The 22085-nt window shown below is 39.9% G+C and overlaps 1 protein-coding gene across 15 annotated transcripts in view; it reads right to left on the bottom strand.

The window, feature by feature from the left end:
* LOC132368248 (contactin-associated protein-like 3) overlaps positions 1-22085 on the bottom strand; it is a 256094-nt gene that overhangs the window by 136875 nt on the left and 97134 nt on the right. For 11 of the 15 annotated variants that reach the window (XM_059927028.1, XM_059927026.1, XM_059927030.1 and 8 more), the window contains 2 exons: positions 20565-20675; positions 7461-7654 (listed from right to left, as the gene is read on the bottom strand). In XM_059927028.1, coding sequence (XP_059783011.1) covers positions 7461-7654; positions 20565-20675 — 305 coding nt within the window. Of the gene's footprint in view, positions 1-7460; positions 7655-20068; positions 20252-20564; positions 20676-22085 lie in introns of those variants that run through there. The other 4 variants (XM_059927032.1, XM_059927031.1, XM_059927037.1 and 1 more) reach the window with 4 other exon arrangements.

The raw sequence follows: 22085 nt of genomic DNA on the forward strand, positions 1-22085 counted from the left end.
CCTCTTTATTCTGAAACTACACAGTCATATGATCTTTCTATTTATACCAAGTAAACGTAATTCTTTTAAACCTGAATCCAATATTCTTTAGTAATTTGATTATGCAATATTTCAAACATCCCCCCAAAACAGATATGCATGTACTGATAATCTAGATTTATTTTAACAAGGTAAATATTTTGCCATATGTGCATCAGCTCTTTCTCTTAAATAAATGAAGTGGTGCAGGTATAACAAACAGTCCCCTTCCCAACCCCCATGCTTCCAGTATTTCCGTGTCTTTTTTCTGCCCTGCAAATTTGGGGTCACCTTTGTTGCTCTCTTAGAGCACTGTGAGATTGTTGTGAATCTTTCAATACAATATTAATTAGCCTTATTAATTAGTCTACTTGGTGTTCTAGGTTGGAAATGATCTAAAGAAGAACAAAGGTTCAAACGATTTGCTATGTCTATTTTATATTCATTTAAGGACCTACTGCTACCTATTTTTTCAAGGCGAAAGAAATCTATTAAATAGAATTATTTATACTAGAACTTATGTTTATTTCAAGTAATTTCTTTTCTTATTTTTCTCAAATATATTTTGCCAGTCCTTTCCTAGAAGAATGCCTTTTTCACACAAAGGGCCTGCATAGGAAGAAAAATGCACTTAAATTCTAAGTTTAATTCAATGCATTTTGAATAACAATTTCCATCTTAAATTCATAAAGGATATAACTTCTGAATTAGAGTTCTGATGGGTTTTTAATATGAATAATAAACTCCTAATGAATGCAGAGTATAGCGATTCAGGAAATATTATAGTTCTCAAAGATAGGACTAACTTTAACCACTTGATTGTTATTCACTGATAACAATGAGAAAATACCTGGGCTCCGCCCCCCTAGGTTGGTGACTATCAGGGAGAAAGAGGGTGTCTTGCAGTCAGAGGGCACTGGAGCAAGCTTCCTGAGGCCCTGTTACAGAGAGCATCACCGCATCACCTGTTCAGGCTAACACGTGCGTGGGATAAGCTGCATCCTAGAGCAGGTGGCACAGTCTCCTCTGATCCAGGCAGCTGGAGGATAGTTAAGGGGCAAAACAATTTCCCCCACAGATGGGACTTGGTTCATCCCAGTCAGTGCTTCTCACAATCTAGCTTGTACTGGAATCCCCTGCTCATCTTGTTAAAATGCAGATTCTATTCAATAGGTTGGGGTGGGGGCTGAGATTCCATATTTGTATCAAGATCCCAGGTGATGCTGCTGGTCCGTAGGTTACATGTTGAGTAGCAGGACTCATAGCAATCTAGGTCCTTTAATTCATAGAGAAAAAGGGAAGGCGAGGAGTAGAAAGGTAAGATGTATAAGAAGAGGAAAGCAGAGAAATAGAAAAGAAAGCAAAAGGTCATGGAGAGAGACAAAGAACAGGAAATTTGATAATATGGCCCTCCCAGCATCCCTCCCTTCTAAGTGCCCCCATTAGGGTGGACATCAAGTCTTTACATGGCCCCACCCCCCAATCCAGGGGCTTCGGTGCTAAGTGTAGGGTGGCCTGGGAGCCGTCCTGATCAGATCAGCTCTTCACAGGTGGTGAGATCTGAGACTCCCCTCAGCCAGAGCCAAGTAAGTCCGAGCATTTCCTCAGATTTTTGAACCAATATAGGAAAATGAATGCCAGAAGCTAATCCACAGAAGGCACAGGGCAGGGCTGCCTCTTAGTTACAGCCATTCCAGAGACCCAGCTAAATCCTCCCCTTCTCCGTGTGCTCGGATTCCCAAATTACCTAGACTGATTCAAGTTGATTTTCTAGAATTTGTAACAATACAGATAGAAGAGGGATATAGGGAAAAATGGAGAGAGAAGAGAGAAATAAGGAGAAAAGTATTTAATGATAGGTGAAAAACATACATAAGGAAAGAATAGAAGGATAGAGGAGAAGAGGGAGAAATAGTAAGGAGATGAGAATGAAGACAAAGTATTGATAAAATAGAAGAAAAAACACCCAGGAATTGCAGGAGGAAAGGTCCCCATGGCCAATAGGGACCCAGTGGTCCCTGGGCCAGATAAGCCTCAACAGAGGACACCATTGCAGTGGACACCATTAGGCACGGTCTCCCGAGAGGAGAGGTGGGTATTGGCCTGGCTCTCATTGAGTCAGCCCATTGTTCCCAAACAGCTGGAACGGGGAGGGAGAAGAGACAGAGTCAGGGCAGGCAGGTGGTCTGGGAAGGACAAGGCTTGCTAGAGGGTCCCAAGAAGACCAAATAGGTGCCCAGGAGGGTGGTGATGGAGCTGCCCCAACACCCCTCTAGAATACTGCCAGCGCTCTAGGCTGCCCACTCACAGACCTCTCCTGCCCACCAGGGATGCTCACAGACCCAGACTCAGAGCAGGACAGTGGTTGGCGCCCACACCTCTCCCCAGCCTGGTCCAGAGGCCCCCAGGGAGCTCAGAGCTCACATTAGCTTGCAGGTAAGAATCCTGGTTCGCAAGGGCTGCCCCACAAAATTCTTGTAATGAATCTCAGAGTCACAGTAGATTGATGTAAGTGTTGGCTGACATATTCTCAGGGAAACAGTAGAAAATAAACATTAGTGAGCTCTGTCAGTGACCACTGATCTGCTGCACTGCTCACTGCAATGCTGTTCTATGATCCTCAGCGTCCTAAGACTCTGGCCACTTCCTGATTTAGTTGGGCTGAAGTTGCAAACTCATCTTCTAAGTCCTATGGACGTTTAGCACCAAGCTTGGTCAAGCCACCTGGTTTACTAAATGACCGATATAAACCATGATTGTTCACATCATATAGGAAATGCACCCCTTCTAAACTTGTTCAAACAGTGATACTTCTTCCACTACATTTCAAGTGAGGACATTTACTCTGCACATCAAAAGAGTTTGTATGTCCTGAGATGTAGTGCATCCCTTGGTGAGAGATGGTGATGCCTTTTCTGTCATGTAAGACACATGCCTATATTTCCATTTAAATAAAACCCTTTTGGAATGTATTTCACAGATCTGAGTATTTGTTTAATTTTTTTGGTTATTTTCACATAGAAATCCAGTTCAGCCATGGAAGCAGTCACTCATTAAGAAAAAATATTAAAGTGGAACATATCACCAGTGAAGAACATAATTTCTTTTTTTAAGAAAGTCAATTTGGATAACTAGCCTTCAGTAACTGGACCTGCAGTCCTCAAATCCTTTAGTCAAAGACTTTGTGGCCAGCCATGTCTCAATTTTATAATTTTGAGAATTTAGAGAGGTATACATTGCATTTCACTTATTAATTAATATTCCATGGCAGACATGTGGCAAAGCATATGGACAACTTGCCCAAAGTAACATAAGTAAAGACCTTTTGTCTTATTATCATCTCATGTCCATTTTCAGTAAGGAGTTAGGATAGACCTTCTTCTCAGAGTTTTCGGAATTTGGAAAGAGTTAACATGTATTAGTGGACAAAGTTAGCACAGACAGCAGATAGACCCAGAAGAACAAGAAAAGTCACTTAAAATAATTATGACAGGGAGAACATCCACAAAACTTTTAAGGCCAGAGAAGGAGTGCTTGATTTGGACTTTCTTATAAAAGTAGAAGGAGGCTTCCTGAGAAGAAAGCCAATACACAGTCTTTCTTGCTGGGGGTCAAGGTTACATCAGCGAGGCCACAAGCTGGGGACACTGCTGTGGGTGAGAGCTACACTAGTGATGGCGGGGCAGCAGCCTCTCAGGGGGGACACCTGTGACACACCAACTGCGAGCAGGTGCTCAGATACCCCTGCAACATGACTTCATATGACTCTGGAAAACATCTTCAGATCCAATGAGAAACGTGTTTGCTAGGAAAGGATACCAAATGCAGAAAGAAAAAAAAAATCAGAGATGTATAAATATAGTGGGGTGGGCAGAAAGGCCTCAAAGATGTCCAGGCCCTAAAGAAAGGGACTGTGAATATGTTACTTTGCATGGCAAAAGGGACTCTGCAGATGGGATTATGGTTAGGAAGACTGTCCTGGATTACCCAAGTCGATCCAGTCTAACCACATGAGCCCTTAAAGTAGAGGACTTTCTCCAGCTAGAAGAAGAGGAAATCAGAGAGGTGCAGCAGAAGGAGAACAAGAACAAAGAGCGATTTAAAGATGAAAGGGACTTGACCCCCTGCTGCAAGAACAGGCCACACAGAAAGCATAAGGGATGTGGGAAACCTCTAGGAGCAAAGACCAGCCCCCAGCTGGCAACCTACAGGAGATCAGTGTCTCAGTCCTACACCCACAAGGAAGTGCGTGAGTGTGTATGCAGAAGCATCAGGAGGGCAGTCCTGACTGCTGCCCTCTGAAAGGCCTGCTTGCAAGGCTGGCCCATTCCCAAGACTCTAATGAGAAAGGTGGCTTACTGTGCCTAATGTTTGCTCAAACACTGTGGTTCATACTCAGTACCTGCCTTCCTTCTGGGAGCCTGGGATTTTGTTACACGCAAGGCAGAGGGTGCCTACATGACCAGCCCCCAGTACATGAGCTCAGCTGGTTGGTAATATTCCATGTGGGTTTCTATAACTCACTGCTGGGCGATTAAGCTAGTCCCGTATGACTTCCCTGGGAGAGGACTCTAGAAACCTGCGCCTGATTTCCTCTGCGCTTCACCCCAAGCACCCTCTTCCTTTGCTCATTTTGCTCTGTGTCCTTTCACTCTGCTAAATCATAGCTGTATGACTACACACTGGTCCTGTGAATCCTCCCAGCAAATCATGGAACCTGGGGAAGGTTCTGGGAATCTCCAGACACCTTGAAGGACAAGTCTTCCCCAGAGCCTCCAGGAAAAATGCCTTAAGCAGAGAACCCAGCCAGGTCTACTGTACTTTAGACCTACAGAACTATGACATAATAACTCTGTCTTGTATTAGGTCACTAAATCCATGAAAATGTGTTAAAGCAGTGATAGGAAATTAAGTAAATGGCACCATGAATAATAAACATATTACTTTCACTAATGAAGAGTATAATATCTCAAGGACATTTTTTAAAATTTAAATTCATTCTCAAGTTAACATCAGCAATTCATATCTAAAACAACCACGTGAAGAAGGGGTAGAACCTCTGGTAAAGTGTATGGTTGATTTTTAAGAGCAGCTGACATTTTGTGAGAGGTCTGGAAAGCAGCCAAACCAGCCCAATTTTTAAAGAAACTGTGAGTATAATGTCAGAATCATCAACTAGTGTGATTTACTGCTGTCAATGCCAGTTGTGTATAGTTGGGCCCAGATTAGGAGATGAATTCACTTAACCCACGGTGGTGCACGCAGAAGATGTGAGGATGAGCCCTTTTCCTAAAGGAGCTCAAAATGTAAGAGAGGAGAAACACCTCCACTGGAGCTTCAAGGATCACTAAGTTGAGACCAAGGGCTACAGAGAAGCACAGAGCAGGGAGCTAAGGAAGGCATCCTGCCAGAACGTAGATTCCACTCATTCGTTTTAATTCAGCAAACATTTACCAACGTGCTCGGCCCCAGGCACCATGAAGTGCTGGGGACACAGGGAGGGATGCAAGCTCAGCAGGAGTGTAAGGCAGGCCACTTTACCCATGTTTATTGTGTGATAGGATGGATAGGATTGAGGGGTCCACTTCTGTCCTCACCTGCATGATCTAGGATTAATAATGCCACTATATTCTTGACCCTACTTCCCCAAGGGTGCCTGACCTTTAAAGAAATCAGCAGAGGGTGATGCTTACATATGATTCCTCTCCAACCTGCTTAACTAAAAACAAGAATTGTTAGAGTTGCTCAATCAAATGGGATTGGAGCGGGGCGAAAATATGAACCTTAATTAATACAATGAAGAATAAGTAGGCATTAACTATTAGTTAACTAATTTTGAAAAATAATATTTAATTTTGAACAAAAGTTCTCTATGTAAGTAGATGTTTCATTAAGCTTTAACTTACTTAAGCAATATTGACCTTAACCCTGCTTTGGACTTGGTGTTCTTAGAATAAGCACAACATTAATATCTGCTTCGGATCATACACATGGCAATTACTTGTTTGGAAACCTTAGGTCAGCCAGCCCTAAAAACACTCACATAGCCCTTCCCACTTTGTTCTTTTATCTAGTATTAGACAACTAACTAGTTTTTCTTGATTCAATTTGCATCAACATTTATTGACTAACTAATAAAAGCTCCAGGGATAAGAAATTAAGTAGACCACAATCTATTAAGTTATAATAAGTTACAGAGTTCTAAGGAAATTTAAATGAGGGCAGTTTGTTACACAACAAATATTATCATTTTGTTGCCTGTTACTTTTATAGATAAGCTATGTGCTAAGACATAACGGCTTTTTAGCTGACAATTTTCTTCTTACCCTGACAAGAAAAAAATTTTTTTAAGTTATACAACATTCTTAGCCTAAATTAAATGGAAGATACACTGTGTATTTTTTATTGTGGTAAGATATACATAACAAAAAGTTTAGCATTTTAGCCACTTTTAAGTGTACAGTTCTGGACATTAACATTCACATTGTTGTGCAAACACCACCACCTTCCATCTCAAGAACTTTTTCATCTTCTCAAACTGAAACTTTGTCTCCATTAAAACACTTACAGTCCATTACTCCCTTCCCCTGGCTCTTGGCAACCATCTAAATTATATTTTTAAGAAGAAGAAAAAAGTAATTTCTTCTCCACCTGATGAATCTTCTTCAGGCCACACCCCATCAGCCAATTGCAAACCTGCTGCAGACCTTTACAACACTCTACTTTTAGAGCTTCTCATTCAGAGCAGACTGTGATTTAAAGATATGAAATGCTAAATAAAGAATAAATTACATAAATTTTAATATTCAAAAAGTTAAGCAAACAAAATTTAATTCTTCTAAAAGAAGCATGGATATGTAATCAGAAGTAGGAACTATGTCACTGATGTAAAATAGTTATGATTCCAAAGAATCCTAGGGATCTATTGTCCATAAATTACAAGGGGCCACATGGTGCCCAAGTTCCTGTTGGAGCAGGAACTCAACATATCCCTCAACAAGTCCTCCACAGAGAGACTCTCCATTACATCTATTTTTACATGTTCAGGGTCTTTCAGAAATTTCAGTTTATCAGAGGGCACAAAGAAAATGAATTCGCTTTATTTAAAAATGCTGAGGCAATATAAACTATTGTGTTTGTTATAAAACAAAAATAAAATCAGTCGTATGTGACTTATTTATTCCTTAGACTTCACACTATTTAAAGGAATAATGGGAAGACATTTTCAATATTTCGCTACATTATAAAATTGTTTTACTTATTTCATAAATTAGCCATGGACGGTGTATTCTGGAACGTCACATTTGGCTTACATTCAGTGGAAACATTTTCAAGTAACTTAGGAGGCTCTGTTTCTATACTTGATCTGACAGATGGGCAGCAACATGCAGTAACTGGCATAATTCATACTCCGACAGACTGCTTTTCAATAAAGCACATACCCAGATGCTTTCCTCTCGTCGATATTGCTTCCAGTTCCTCCCGCCATCGCTGAACATCAGGAGGTAGCTGGTCACCCAGTCGGAGCTCCCGTATCCTCCCTGGGTGGCCACAGCTGTGACCTCCATTCTTTCTCCAAGGTCAATCTGCAGCCACTGGTATTTATTTGACACAAGGGGAGACCAGCCACCAGCTCCTTTTTGTGGGGATAAAAATAAGAAAACCGGTAAAGACAGAGAAATCTTTGAAATCTATATTAACCTGTAAGAATGGGGTCATAAATAAGATTTATGAAAATCATAGTTTCAAATTCTGCATTATATAATGCCTCAGAATTATACAAACACACAAACACACTCACATACACACACACAAACACAACATAAAAACACAGGTTAAATGTAAATGGATGAAGCCTATATTAATTGTTTTGTTTCTTAGTTCATAACCCCTGACTCTCGGGTATTGGGGTGTCCCGCTAAGTGAAATTGCTTAATGTAATAGGTGGACAACTAAACACCATGCCATTACATCAGTGCTTGGAACTAGTGTCGTTACTGGCTTCAATGCATGACTTGCCCTTTGTTGGACATAAACAAAGGGCAAACTTTCCTTTGTTGGAAAATAACAAACTTTCCTTTGTTGGAAAATAAAGCTAGAAAACCTTAATTCTGGATTCCCAGCATGAGGAAGTACAATGTTGAATGTTGGGATAACAAAGATGGCTATGGCATAGCCCTACACTCATGGTGCTTACAGACTCATAGGAGAAGCAGACATTTCAAAGAACAATTTGAAATGCAATATGGGAGGGGTGGAGGAGAAAGTGATTTCTGTGCAGGGAGGGAGAGTTCTAAAAAGGCAGCAAGGAGGGTGAGCGAGAACCCAGAGGAAGTGAATGGGGAGGAGTTTCTCAGGTATTCAAGACAATAGGCGCAGAGTGGAAATTACTGTGCTTTGTTTTCTCCAGTGCCTGTGAGACCCCGAAGAATTAGGGATACCTGTGAATGTATTATTGATATATTTTGTTCTTCTAGTTTAACAGAAACATGAGTTTTGAATTTGGATTTAGATGTCATATTAAATTTTCTGAATTTAAATTATTATGCAATATAAAAATTGGGAAACAGGTTTAAAATGCATTCTGGAACTGATATTTTGCTAATTATCCATGTCTAGAAAACACAGTGTCATGTAAACAGTCCTTAACACATAAAAACTAGCTTTAAAAAAAATTTTCCCCATTGTCCTGACATCTAATTTGAGGATCTCATAATAAGGTCTGACACTTTAGACAACATTTATTATCTTTTTTATTAGGGGCTATTATTAACATCCATGTCCTGTTTACAAAAGCTGTTACGACCAAGTACATGTCAGGAGGTGTGTGACATGGTTACAAGACAGCTCAAAGGAAAATGGAAGTGGAGCGCTTACATCAGGGTGTGGAGGTGAAACTAGCAAGTGGGCACATCTGTTGCTTCACTATGTCCTCCGCTAACGGCACTACGTGTATAACCCTTAGCAAAATTTAAAGCTTACAAATTCTTTAAAACTCAGATTCTTTCTATGATTTCCTCATTTCCTGCAATCTTTATTCCAAAATTCCAAAACTTCCTCTCAACCACAAGCACAATGTCTTTTCCTTTGATCCACATCTTAAACATGCCACAATTCTGGCTGTTCTGTAATGCATTATTAAACTTTTTATTTTGAAATAATTTCAGATTTACAAACGAGTTGCAAAGATGGGATAGGGAGTTCCTGTCTACTTTTTACTCAGTGTGTCCTAATGTTAATATCTGACATCACCATGGTATTTTGATCAAAACTAAGCTATTAACACTGGTACAATGGTAACAAAATGACAAACTTTATTTTGATGTCTCCAGTTTTTCCACTAACTCCCTTTTTCTGTTCCAGGATCCCACATTGCATTTAGTCACCTTGTCTCCTTAGTGTCTTCCAACCTGTGATAGTTTTCAGTCTTTCTTTGTCTTTAATAACAAGATTGATCACCACCCAACACCTCCCTGCTACTTCTACTGATTTGTGCAAAGGTCCCATCTAATGTTTGATGAATGCTAAGTCCTTCTGGGTTCTAGCTGAGGGTTAACTAACAGTCCCAAGTAACATTACTCTGCAACTGCCTGTAATTTTATAATAATTGCCAAAAGAAGTCAGAAATTAGGTGTTGGCTTTTAGCTGATCATTTTAACTTAAAGGTTCTACATTTGAAGAGTTATATGAATCAGTTTCAATCTCTGAGAAACTGCTAAATGTCCTGTATTCTTAGTATCAAGGTTGTAAAGAATGTACTGAAGATACTTCTTTTTGCATTTCACAATCTTTCTCTGTCATCTTTAATCTCTCTTGAAGCGGGAAGTATCATCAACACGGGTACCACATGTACAGAAATGCAACAGAGGAAAAAGCGTCAGCATGCTTCCAGCATCTGCCCTGGGACCAGCCTCTCCCACAGATGCAGCCACGTCTCTGTCAACCACTCTTCACCATCTGCAGGTAATCAACCTTGAACATTTCACATTCCTTACCTGTGGTGAGAAGGTGCTACTGGTATGCAAATTAAGCTATATGATTAAGTAGGTATTCTGATAAAGTAATGAAACTGCAGAATTCCCTGTGCTGCAAAGCAATTCATTTCAGCTGGGTAACACAGCCACGGCGTAATCCCCAGACCCCTGTAGGGTGATGATGTTGAATTACTGTGCATTCGCCCATGCACGCAGTCCACCGGGGTAGATGCCCTTTTTTCTAATGACTGGAAAAAGTGGGAAATGCACAGACATAACCTGAGGACTGTTAGGGAGCCCCGAACAGTTTTACTGACGGGTAAGGGAGATACTGTTCTGTAATGGAAAACAAAACAAAATACACTGAAACAACATTAAAGTGGGTACGCTTGAGCACAGCCGCCCCACCAGCTCTTAGCTGCAGAGCAGTGGTTCTGAAACTGATCAGCCTGCATTATTCAATGTTGCAAATCTTCAGTAAATTCCCCCTGGGAACCAACACCCCCTGAAACAGAGCCCAGGGATTTGCAATTACTGTTTTGGAGTCACCAGTGCTGAACCCACAAGAAAGGCACTTGCCCTCCCACCCAGCTCTTCCCCTGACCACACCACAGACTGTCTTTTTCCATTGTCACCGTCCTGTCTCCTGCCTCAGCCCCTTAGTTGAATAAAGTGTCACAATTCATACAAAGGAAAACATGTCCAGAGGGTCTGACTTGCACAGAACAAGGTTCCACAGCTTAGGACACTGAACACAAAACATCCCTCCCAGCAAAGTGTGATAGGTATGCTTTAGGGCTGCAATGAGAATTCAACAAGAAGCTGTGTTAGAGCATCTAGCACAATACTTTCTCTCCCATACACGATCGCAAGATGGGAGACAGTCATGGTGAAAGAGGGGTGACATCCAGAGTGTGGGGCATTGCAGTCTTTTCATTACTGAATGGGCCGTTACCTGCCACTTTATACTAGATAAAGGAGAGAAAATGAGGAAAGCCAAAACTTGTCACAAGCATGTGATGTGTTCAGGACCCTCCCAGATGCTCTAAGTGCTACCTCACAACTCCTCCATGCACCCGGCAAGTGGGACGGGTGTTACAGTCTCTGCTTTGCAGACAAGCAAAAAACAATCATTTTAGGTTCAGGTGAGGGTATTTTATAAAAGCTTAGCTCCCTTTTCATTCTGTACCCCTTCTAAGAACATATCCCTGCGATTTGTCAGTTATTCAGTATTGTTTGCTTATCAATACCAGACTGTCTTTTATATTGATATACTGGCAGATATATTGGAAGGTTTCTGTCTCTAGTTATCCCTGTGTGATTGTTTCCCCCACCTTTCGTTGGCTCAGACACAGGCAGTGACTTGTGTCTTTGGGGAGAGGAAAGGCTGAACAGGAAACTCTCAGCTAGGGCCTTAATTATTCTGGTCACTAATCAAGATGAAAATGACCCCTGCCCCTGGTGGCCACGGGGCATGCACTGTCATAATGAGTGTCAGCTTTGTGCAGAGGGGGAAATTACCCAGAGGTAGAAATTACCCAGAGTTGAAAAGGAGAATAGCTCATGCCTTCTTCAAGTTGGAACAAGGTCCAGAGCAGAAAGATACCAAAGGGAGCAAAGTCAAGTGGATAATTTGAAGTGAACAGACTAACCTATCTCCAGGGCATCTAAATGTCAAGCAAGTAAATGGCTAAATTGAAACTGTAATCAAGGGAAGTTTCCCTCCAAGATCTTCATTACATTGTCTCAAATGGGAGCTCATCAAGCTCTGTGTATTTCTTTTCTCACTTAAATGCATCTTAATTCACAGAAAACTCATTCCAGATTCCAGGCGGGGCTGGGTGAGTGGGGAGAGGGTGAGATAAGCAGGAGTAACAGATGTTCCCAGGAAAAAGGGGCCATAGGGCGGCAGGCCCTGGGGATGCTCCCTGACCATCCCACTCAGAGATCTCTGGGATTTATATATTGGTGTTTTTGTCACAACCCTGCCTACATTGCTGAGGGAAATTTAAGCATTTGCTCCAGCTCTGATTTCTTAAGGAGCAATTCCAACTATCTACATATACCATTTCTGGCTATCAGGATGTAAAAAATGCAGAAATCCTCCCTCTGGACCTGTCTAGGTAACCTCTGATTCCCTTTCTGCTGTGCTTCCTGCAGTCTGCTAGCAGCCTGAGCAGGAGATAACACGTAGTTTTCCAAAAAGTGCATCCATAATGAAAAAATCACACAGAGCTGCCTAATTGTAAAACAGATTCCTGTACTAAATGCAGACATACCCTATAATGGTTTTGTAAACAGACAATTTAAAATTAAATAAAAAATAAGTGTATACTTGTTAATTTGTGATTCAAATTAAATGCCAGTGATATTAAAGAAAAAAAGCACAGTGTGACTGTTCACACGTGACTCCCTTAAGTTCTGTGTGCAGTGTCCCGAGGGACAACTTTCAATGCCCTTGGCAATTAACATTCATCGCTGCAGCTCTTTCTGCATAAAATAAACAAAAATCCATTGCTACTGTGTGTTTTGTTTTGCTTCTCTCATAGACACTCCTGACCAAGTTTTAAAGAAACACACAGTAGAGAGGCATTCAGATCTGAGTTGATCTCAGGCTTTGCAGTTCTTATGTGTTTGAAGTTCTGTATTGACAAGACTATAAGATGATTTTGCTAATTTCTCACCTTAGAAATAAAATACGAATTGCCCAGCAAGCCTATAAACCATCCGAACATGTACTAAATACCTCATGCATGACTGAATAAAATGTATGACCAAGTTTATTCGTGCATCTCCCGTGAAATCTTCATGTTTATGAGAGATGCAGCTCTGAGATCTGGTCTAATTCTATAAAAGCATCATTGTGCATCTTTCAGAGGCCCCCTGAGTTATTCAGAACAGATATGATTCCAGATCATTCTTGAGGCCACTCAGAATAGCTGCATCTCCCTCTGATATGTAGAGAGCAGTGGGGAATCCAGGATGCCCAGAAGGGCAGGAGGCCAGGCACTCTGCTCCAAGGCCCCCACCACTTCCCAGGGACACACCGTTACTCTTCTTAAGGCAAGAGCTCCTTTTTCTTTTTAATTAAATTCAGTGTAGGATCATGTCAGGAAATGCAAGGGTGACATGCTTAGAAATAAAACCATGAGTACTAAATTATCCATCCATACTTGACTGCTCAGTTAGCCAGAAGCCTTTGGAAAAAAAGTCCATTGATGGTAAAACTTACATTTTCTTTAGTGATGTTATGTAGCTGAATTCATTACAATTTGTAAGCACACTGTGGAAGCCTTGGATAAAAAGAGATATGTACAGACGAGCTGCTATACAAAATAGAGTAGTAAAATGAGAATGCAAAACGGATGAGGTCTAAACATCACAAAATGTAAATACTACTGACAAACGTGCATTTTTCTGGGGTGTAGGCATTCATCCCCAGCAAAGTATGGCATTATTTTGTGTCGGAGAAAAGCCTGCTCCACTGGATTTCCTTGGAGGAAACATGGCAACAAGGGAAGAGTCTACTGCAAGGATCACAGGACAGAGAGGACAGGGAACCCCTGAAATACCATCTTCCAGTCAGCCCCTAGTCCAGAAGCTCCTCATTAATGTTCAGAGCAAAGGTGGGAGTAGCTGACCACAGGGTCCACTGAGATATTCCATTAGCCTTTGTCACTGGCTGTGGTCTTCCTGGACCAGTCTCTGTGCCACAAGTTAAACCAGAAGTTCAAGACTCCTGTGTGCTTTGATTTAACATAGGATCCATGTATCATCAGTGATCCCAGATGCCTCATGAAAGGTTGCTAATTGAACCTCACCCCTTTGGCAGGATTGAAGGTCACCTCACTTGGTACGTCTTTCATCAGTGACTCCAAACAAGAAAAAGGGAATATCCCTACAAGAGGCAATGTAATTGCATTGGATGAGTAAAGCAGTATGTAATGGGATAAAATATATCTCCATAGGGATGCCAATAATATTTATTAAAAGTGGAGTAAACAAAGACATCATGGTGTATGTCAAGGATACATACTGTTAAATAAATAACTTTCATGAACATTTCTGTATATTATACATGATATAAAAGTGAATTACTTTGGAAAAGAACAGAGTGGAATTTGCTAGACAACTATTTTTGAATTTGGATAGTGCTTGGAAGGGCTTCCACATATCTTTTGGGAAGTTGCCAAGTACGTCATAGGCAGTACTTACTCTTGGAAAAATACTATGGCAAAATTGTGGCCACCATAAGATACTTACTGGGCAGATTATAAACACAGACATAATTTTGCAAGGATAAACTGTTGTGTTTTTCATTCCTCTCCAGTAAATCCTGTTAGCCAGTGATCATTATCCCATGAAGCCCTAGAGAAGCCAGGGAGGGCAAAGACCAACTGAGAAAATAGGAAACAGGACGTGTGATGTCTCCCTCTTTGGCAGGAAGAAGAGATGGGAACCCAGAGGATCGTGGGAAAGAGAGGAAATGGAGGAAGGGTAAAAGGTGGTGGGAGGGTGATTCAGACACCTTGCTCAGGAACGAAGTCCCAGGGGGATCAGAAAAGTGAGAGGAATAAGCAAGCTGTGGAAAGGCTTTGTCTTGGCTTCCATTTGGAATTTTGGGAGATCACCTTGTAGGGGGCTGTGTAGTCATTACTAATGGTTGCCAACTATTTCCCTTCTTCTACCTTCCAGGCACTTGGAGGATTGCGATTTCCACGCCCCCTGGTGGTTGGGTGGGGCTATGTGACCAGCTCTGGCCAACAAGCTCTGAGTGGAAGTGATAGGTTACTTCTGTACTAAACTGCCAGGACAAAACCATTTGACGATCTTTTTCCCCTTGGCATGGTGAACCAGACTGCCCACAGGCCATCAAAAGGGGGCACAGAAGTGAGATGAGAGTCTGACTGGATCTGAACAGAAGGTCAACTTGGCAAAGGCAAATTAAGCCTGTAACCAAGGCTGCTCAGGCTGGAAACCAAATGAGACTCATGGTCAGGCTTCAGGGAGGCAAGAAGTGACATCGCAAAGATCCCGGAAGGGACAATGACCTGTTCCCTGGGAACACGGTCTTACCAAGAGGTAAATACGCCACAGGCTTCAGGAGCAGGTGCCAAGTAACCCTCAGCGTTAAAAGCAGACAAACTCCCTTCAGCAGATAGCAAGGAGCTGAGCCCCAACGTGAGAAGCCCCACCATCCAGCTGCATGAGGGCACCAGCCCTTCTGTAAACCCAAACACTGTCTTGGAAAGAAGCAGGAACAAAGAAATCTGAGCATCCCTGGAAGATGTTCACCCATTCAAAAGAGTCCACTGAATCCAAAAGAGACTGAGGATTGCCTTATTCTGGGGGTAGTGCTATAATTTGGGCTACTTGGTAGAGAGAAATGACAACATTGCCTCCCTGAAGGTTGTTGACAACGCTGAAAAAAACGTTTGGTTTGTTCTGGTTTGTCTCATCTAGCATCTTAGGTTCTATGGAGGTAACCTGGAGACTCCAGACCTTGAAAAGGACCATGGGAAAATCTGAGCAGATGAGTTCTGTGTGACAACTGTACGGCAGGGTCTGCACGAACCCTGGGATTTGGGGGCTTCTCCTCTCACATGCTACCATCATGCCGTGATTTAATAAAGTTGCATGGTCACCAAGACAGTGCTCTGTGCTTTAGTACATGGGTGTATTTTACATGGATGCTATTACATTTGGCCTGTCCACTGCACTCAATACCCACAGTTGCATCTGCAGGATCATTTGTTAAGAAAAATCGGATAAAGAATGTGTCTTGGCCCTAATAGGTCTAAAAACTTTTAGGAAGCACAGATAAACAGAATGAAAAATCTGACATTCAGAGGCAAAAATTCCCCAGTACATTCATATGCCTTTATAAAAATCTGGTTTGCAAGCCCTTTTATTGCCATCTGAATTGCTCAGACTAGTATTTGGGAATACTGACCAGTTCTACCAGGCACCTAGCCTGTGAATAAAAGATAGAAATACTGGAGAACTACGATTTTATGAAAAAATATGAGGGACAAGTTTATTATTATAAGATTTGCATCAAACATTTTTGATGTATTCAGTAATATTCTGATTTATATCAGGAGTTGATATACGTCTAGATATTTTAAATTATTATTCACTCTTTCCATTTTCTAACATTTCTTTGTAAAAAACAGTGAATTTTACATCACAGTTTATTTGGGATATTGCAGAGTCCAAATAATCAGACGTTCCAGGTTATAAGAAAATATTTAGTGTCTGATGCCCAGGCCTAAGCATTTTCTGCTAATCTAATCATGTGTATTTATTTCCTGCTAAAACCTGGAGTATTAACTTGTACTAGTAAATGTACTTCCTAAAGTGAGAAATAAATATCTTAACGCTGAGAATTGTTGCTAATATGCTCAGCCATCAATTGTATTGGGAGCATTAGACAAAATCTTTCCTGGCTCCACCAACACATAAGTCTGTCGTGAGGAAATATGATCAATGTCTCGGTACGGGAAAGGTGAAGAATTACAAAGAGAAAAGAAAACATCCAGTCAGTTCAGCTTGTCTCCATCTACTTTCTGTTTGCAATACACAATATAGTAATCTGATATGCCATTTTTGATCAAGTTAAATTTAAAGCAGTCTCATTTGCACTGTCAGTGATGAGTGGCTTGCCGCATTAGAGGGCGTGATTTTCAGCATCTGGGCCATGAATGGAGTTGTCCCTCTTTCTGGGGATGATTGTTTATGCAAGCACTTTGGGGGAACAAAAAAGGAGAACAAAATGTGTGTACACTTCCTCCTAATCAATCTCAATCAGCTCTGGCCAGACCACTCATCTCACCACCATGCCTGCGGTGACTAAAGAGGACACGTCACGTGGCTAAAAAGAACATGTTATCCGGAGTTGGAAAGCAGCATCTGAAATGCTAAAGCCAGTTTCATGAAGGGTCACCTACAGTAACAATAATTGTAAAAACAAAAGGTTATTTTCACATGCAAGATCTAGAATGAAAGTCCAGCGTGGTTTACTCTAAGGTAGTTTTTTTACTTTTGGTTTTGGTTTTTTAACTTTTGTTTTGAATAAACTTGGATAAACTGCATAAAGTTCCTTTAGGAGATTTTTGAGAAGAAAAAAATGAAGTCAATATTATAGCATGTTCTTATTTAGAATACACAGATTTCAGCAATCTTGATTTTATATGAGAAATATTAGGTCACTTGTAATTCTAGGAAATATCAATTTAATATTGATGGAAACAAATTCAGCTAATATGAATAGTCAAACCCAATTTGACTGTAAAGATGTAAAGCTTCAAGAACTTTACATTTTTATCTAATGGCATCAATTTCCTTGAATAGGTATATGAATACATGTACGTGTCTGTGGTTTACCCCTTAAAAAAAATCCATCAGTTCTGAAAAATTATACATTCAGGCATTTCCAGTAATTTGTGTTTCTCTGTATAAAAAGGTAAGGTGTATGACCTCAGAGGGGATACTTTGTTAAATGTATTATCTGGAACCCAATCCCAGACTTCAAAATGGGAATGCTAGAGGAACCAGACTAGAAATTTCAAAAGTAAACTCCAGGAGCACTTAGTCCAATGTTGAGTGATGATACTAGCCCATTCCTATCTCTACAATAACCAACACTTCCATTAGGGAGCTCACAGAAAACACTGGCAAACAGGTGGTAACATGCTCAGGAATCATGGTTTTCAAAGATGCAAGGTCTGCATCTCTCTGCTTTGGCCCACCTGTCCCTAGAAACGCCTGGATCCCTCCTAACTTCTCTGCTCATTCCTCTTAATATCCTTCATAGACTTCTTTCTTCTATTTATTGCAAAGTCTTTCCTAAGAAATATTTTACTACTTTTCATAAATTAATAGAAAACAAAATAAATACATAAACTGCATAAGTAAAAAATATGTAAAAGAGAAAACATGAAATGTGCAATAAGTTCTAGTCAATTAATTAACATTTGTTATGTGTTGAATCAGTGAAGTACTTTAAAATCATAAAATGCCTTAAAGTTTGAATTATTTGGCTTTGGGGGGTTATACAGTGGGTCAAATTTATATATATGCACACACATACAATCAAAAATTATGTATAGACTATTCTCTTACTACCTTTATGTATCAGGTAGATGAATTGATCAGCTGCTATGTATAAAGTTCTTGGTGGAAGCTGTGATATTTGAGACATTTCTAATTCTTAATGAACATTCTAGAAGCGCAATGACTTATGGGCAAAATAAGAAACTAGGGGTGTAAGACAGACCACCTTCTTTAAAACTTCCAAATACCACAACACAGACCAAGGAAATTTTAACCATACAATCAGGGAGTCTAACATGATTTTCCTCACTAGATCATACACAAAATATTCAAAAAAGCTAAAACTACTATATATGAAGAATCATCACCCTCATTATATTCATCCACATTTCATACTATCCACATTTTACATCATAATAATCTAAACTAAAGTGAACTAATATGTTCTCCAGCATTTACCAAGGCAAAGGAAATGTCAATGAAGACTCTGGGATGCTGGCTTTTAACAGAAAACACATATAGATAATCCTTCAGAAGGAATATTGATAAATTGTGCTGTCTAAAGCGTGCTTTAGAAATGGGTCTGAAATCAGGTGGTAATATCTAGGGATATTTAGTGAAATGTACACTATATGCAATCAGAGTAGCAACAACCATGAAAAAAAAAACCTCATCAGTTGATTGCCACTCTTAAAATAATTAATTTAAATTTGCAAAGAGAGTAGTTTAAATATAAAAGATAAGCTTTGTACTTACCATTTTATAATGATGGCTTATAATATTCTGAGTTATTATTTTTTTAATTAAATATAATGGAAATAAGTTCATCTTAAGCTTCAGGATTTTCCCTTCTAATGTTTATAAACTTCCCAGTGCCACCATATTGATAGCACTGGAGGCCTGAATCATAAAGACACTCTACACATGCAAATTAGAAACACAACACACAAGCCCCTCGGGCCTCTTTAAACTAATTAAATATGGTTTATTTAGTTTTTACAATTTTAGGGAAACCACTGGAAAGTTTAGATGTTAAGCTGATATTAGAATAACCACCAGACCGAAAATGGGTAATTTGATAACTGATCTCATTGAAATCTGGTTTCAATGAGAATATATTTTTACTGGGGTGCTAAAAATGATTATGAATGATGCTTTGAGGAGTAAATATCTGGCCACAAAATGCTTTTTCCTGGGAAAAGACCATGAAGGTGGACAATTAATGGACATGCCTTCCCATCCTGAACTCATTGAATTTCTTCACCTGTGTTCTTACTCTTCCCTGCCAATCTATTTGATCACTTACTAGGTTCCCAAATTTGATCCTTAAGGACACAGTAAAGTTCAAGCTAGACTTTAACTCTGATCTTAGAAATGTCAAAGAAAGGGAGGAAAACACTCAATTCCTTAGTAGTATCTCCAGAATTTACAGCAGTGCGTTTACATGGGACACAGTTAATTTTAACTTTTACTTTCTGAATTCATCTTTCATTTAAAAAATCTATCCCTTAAAACAGTAGCAAAACAAAAGCAGAAATAGAGACACAGACGTAGAGAACATACCAAGGGGGAAAGGGGTGGGGTGGGAGGAATTAGGAGACTGGGATTGACATATATACATTATTGATACTATGTATAAAATAGACAACTGATGGGAACATACTGTATAGCACAGGGAGCTCTACCTAATGCACTGTGGTGACCTAAATGGGAGGGAAGTCCAAAAGGGAGGGGATATCTGTATGGGTACGGCTGATTCATTTTGTTGTGCAGTGGAGGCTAACACAACATTGTCAAGCAACCATACTCCAATAAAAGTTAATCAAAAAAAGTAGCAAAGCATTTGAATTTGAAGTGTATGTATTCACTTATTTAATCCACTGAATTAGTATTTGTGCAATAGAAGAGGTAATTCACTCGACAACATTCAAGTAGCAACAATGGACCTTTCCAAAAAGTAAGTCATTAACTCCCTTCCCACTAATAGGAAGGGAATCTTTATTTTCAGTAGCAGCCTTCACCTGGTCTCCTCCCAGGCCAAGTCCTGGGAATGGAGTCATTTTCCCATGACATCCTTTGGCAGCTTCACATCTTGCAAACATCAGGCTTCCCCAGTGGCTGCAGCACTGGCTCCTTCTTGTGTTGTTGTCGTTATTCATGACCAGCGCACTTGACTAGTCACCCTTCTGTCGCCGGTCCTAAAACTAAAAAGGGATGATAACCCTGGAAAAAATCTAGACTCCAATAATTCCCTTCTCATAAATCTTATTGATGATCATTTGCTGGCAATCAATAGGGAAGGAAGATATCAAAACAAACCAAAAAATGGATCATAAGCAAGAAGAAAGCTAGCAGAGGAATACTAGCAGATATGATGAACCTGCTGCTTTCTTCAGTTTCATTAAACTCAATGTAATTAAGTTTTGACCTGTAAGAAGGAATATGAACTAAAAATGAAAATAATTCTCTCTGGGAAAGAATCAGGGTGGATTGACAAGAAGACAGCTGCAGACTCACCGTCTCTGCGATTAAGGCTTGCGAAGCCAGGGCCGTGGCTGCTGGACCGCTCTGAGGAGCTGCTGAAGGAAGCCCGGGCCAGGGCAGACGCCAGAGGAGCGTCACAGCTATCTGGGGGGAAACACCACGTGCGGGTTAATACACTGATTAAAGCTTTCCTGTCCTCTCTTCCTCTCTTCTTCCTTCCCTTTTACTTTCCTTTCCTTCCTGTTTCCCTGCCACCCTCCCTTCTCTTCTTCCTTAATTTCCTTTCTTTTTAGTTAACAGGCTAGGAAAATGCTAGAGCCTGTGGCAAACATGGTACTCATACCATGGCCAATTCACAGCTATCAGCGTGATGTCACTGACCAGGAAGTTGGAAAAAGAATCATTATATAGTATTTTCACCACGCAGACACAAGGTATGTAAATAACCTCAAGAGCACTGATAACAGCAAGATGAAATAAAATAAAGTAGGAAGTGGTGAGTTTTCAGAATGTATTACTTTTGTTTTAATATGATTTAATTAATTATGTTTATATAATTTAATTTTTAATAATGATTGTATTTTCATGCAAAATTCATGAAAAGTTAATGATTGGCTCTTGCTAGCTGCTAAAAATTGGTTCCAGCACATCACTCCTAAATGGGAAAATATTAAAAGTATTTCCTTGAAAATCAGAAAGAACACTTTCACAGACACCACCGTTTCTATTGAACGTTGCACTGAAAGTCCTATCAGTATGTAAGAGAAAATTTAAAAATTAAAAGCACAAAATTGGATAAAAAAGAGCAACCATTATCGTTTCCAGATGATATGATTATGGAGGTAGACATTCTGAAAGTCATTGGCTAGCTTAACAATTCATTATACAAAAGCTGATAGTATTTCTAAACTTATCCATAGTTAGAAATTAAATTAAATAGAATAGCAAATACTAACAAAACATATAAAGGATCTAAGAATGAATCTTACAGAATTTGCAGGACATTTATGGAGATTATTATAAAAATTGTATTGAAAGACATTAAAGAAAAACTACATAAATTCAGACTACAATGATTGCAAATAGGAAGACTACTTTTAAGGTACTGGTTTTCCCTAGCTTGATCTAAAGATTCATTAGAAGTTCAATCAAAGCTCAGGAGGGTTTTTCACAGAACTTGAAGCAGTGAACCACACAGCTCAGGGGTTCTTAACGTGTGGTACAAATATGATATAGGGGGTCTGTTGAGATGAATAGAAAAAAATTACATCTTTATTTTCACTAACCTCTAGCTAAAATTTAGCATATTCTTCAGTCACAAAGGTAGACAAACCAGACTATATTCACCAGTGCCCGTGCATATGTTACCAACATAAGTTACAGATATTTTAATAGCAATCGTTGTCCAAGACATCTAGAAATATTGTTTATGGTCCCCTTTACTTCAAAATAACAGTATTTATTAAAGTCACCACTAGATCTTGTTTTTGAATGCGCTAATAACTAAGAAGACACTATGTTACAATTTCTAGTACATTGATATCAGCATTTCAA

This window comes from Balaenoptera ricei, chromosome 6 (genome assembly GCF_028023285.1).
Source record: "Balaenoptera ricei isolate mBalRic1 chromosome 6, mBalRic1.hap2, whole genome shotgun sequence".
NCBI lineage: Eukaryota > Metazoa > Chordata > Mammalia > Artiodactyla > Balaenopteridae > Balaenoptera > Balaenoptera ricei.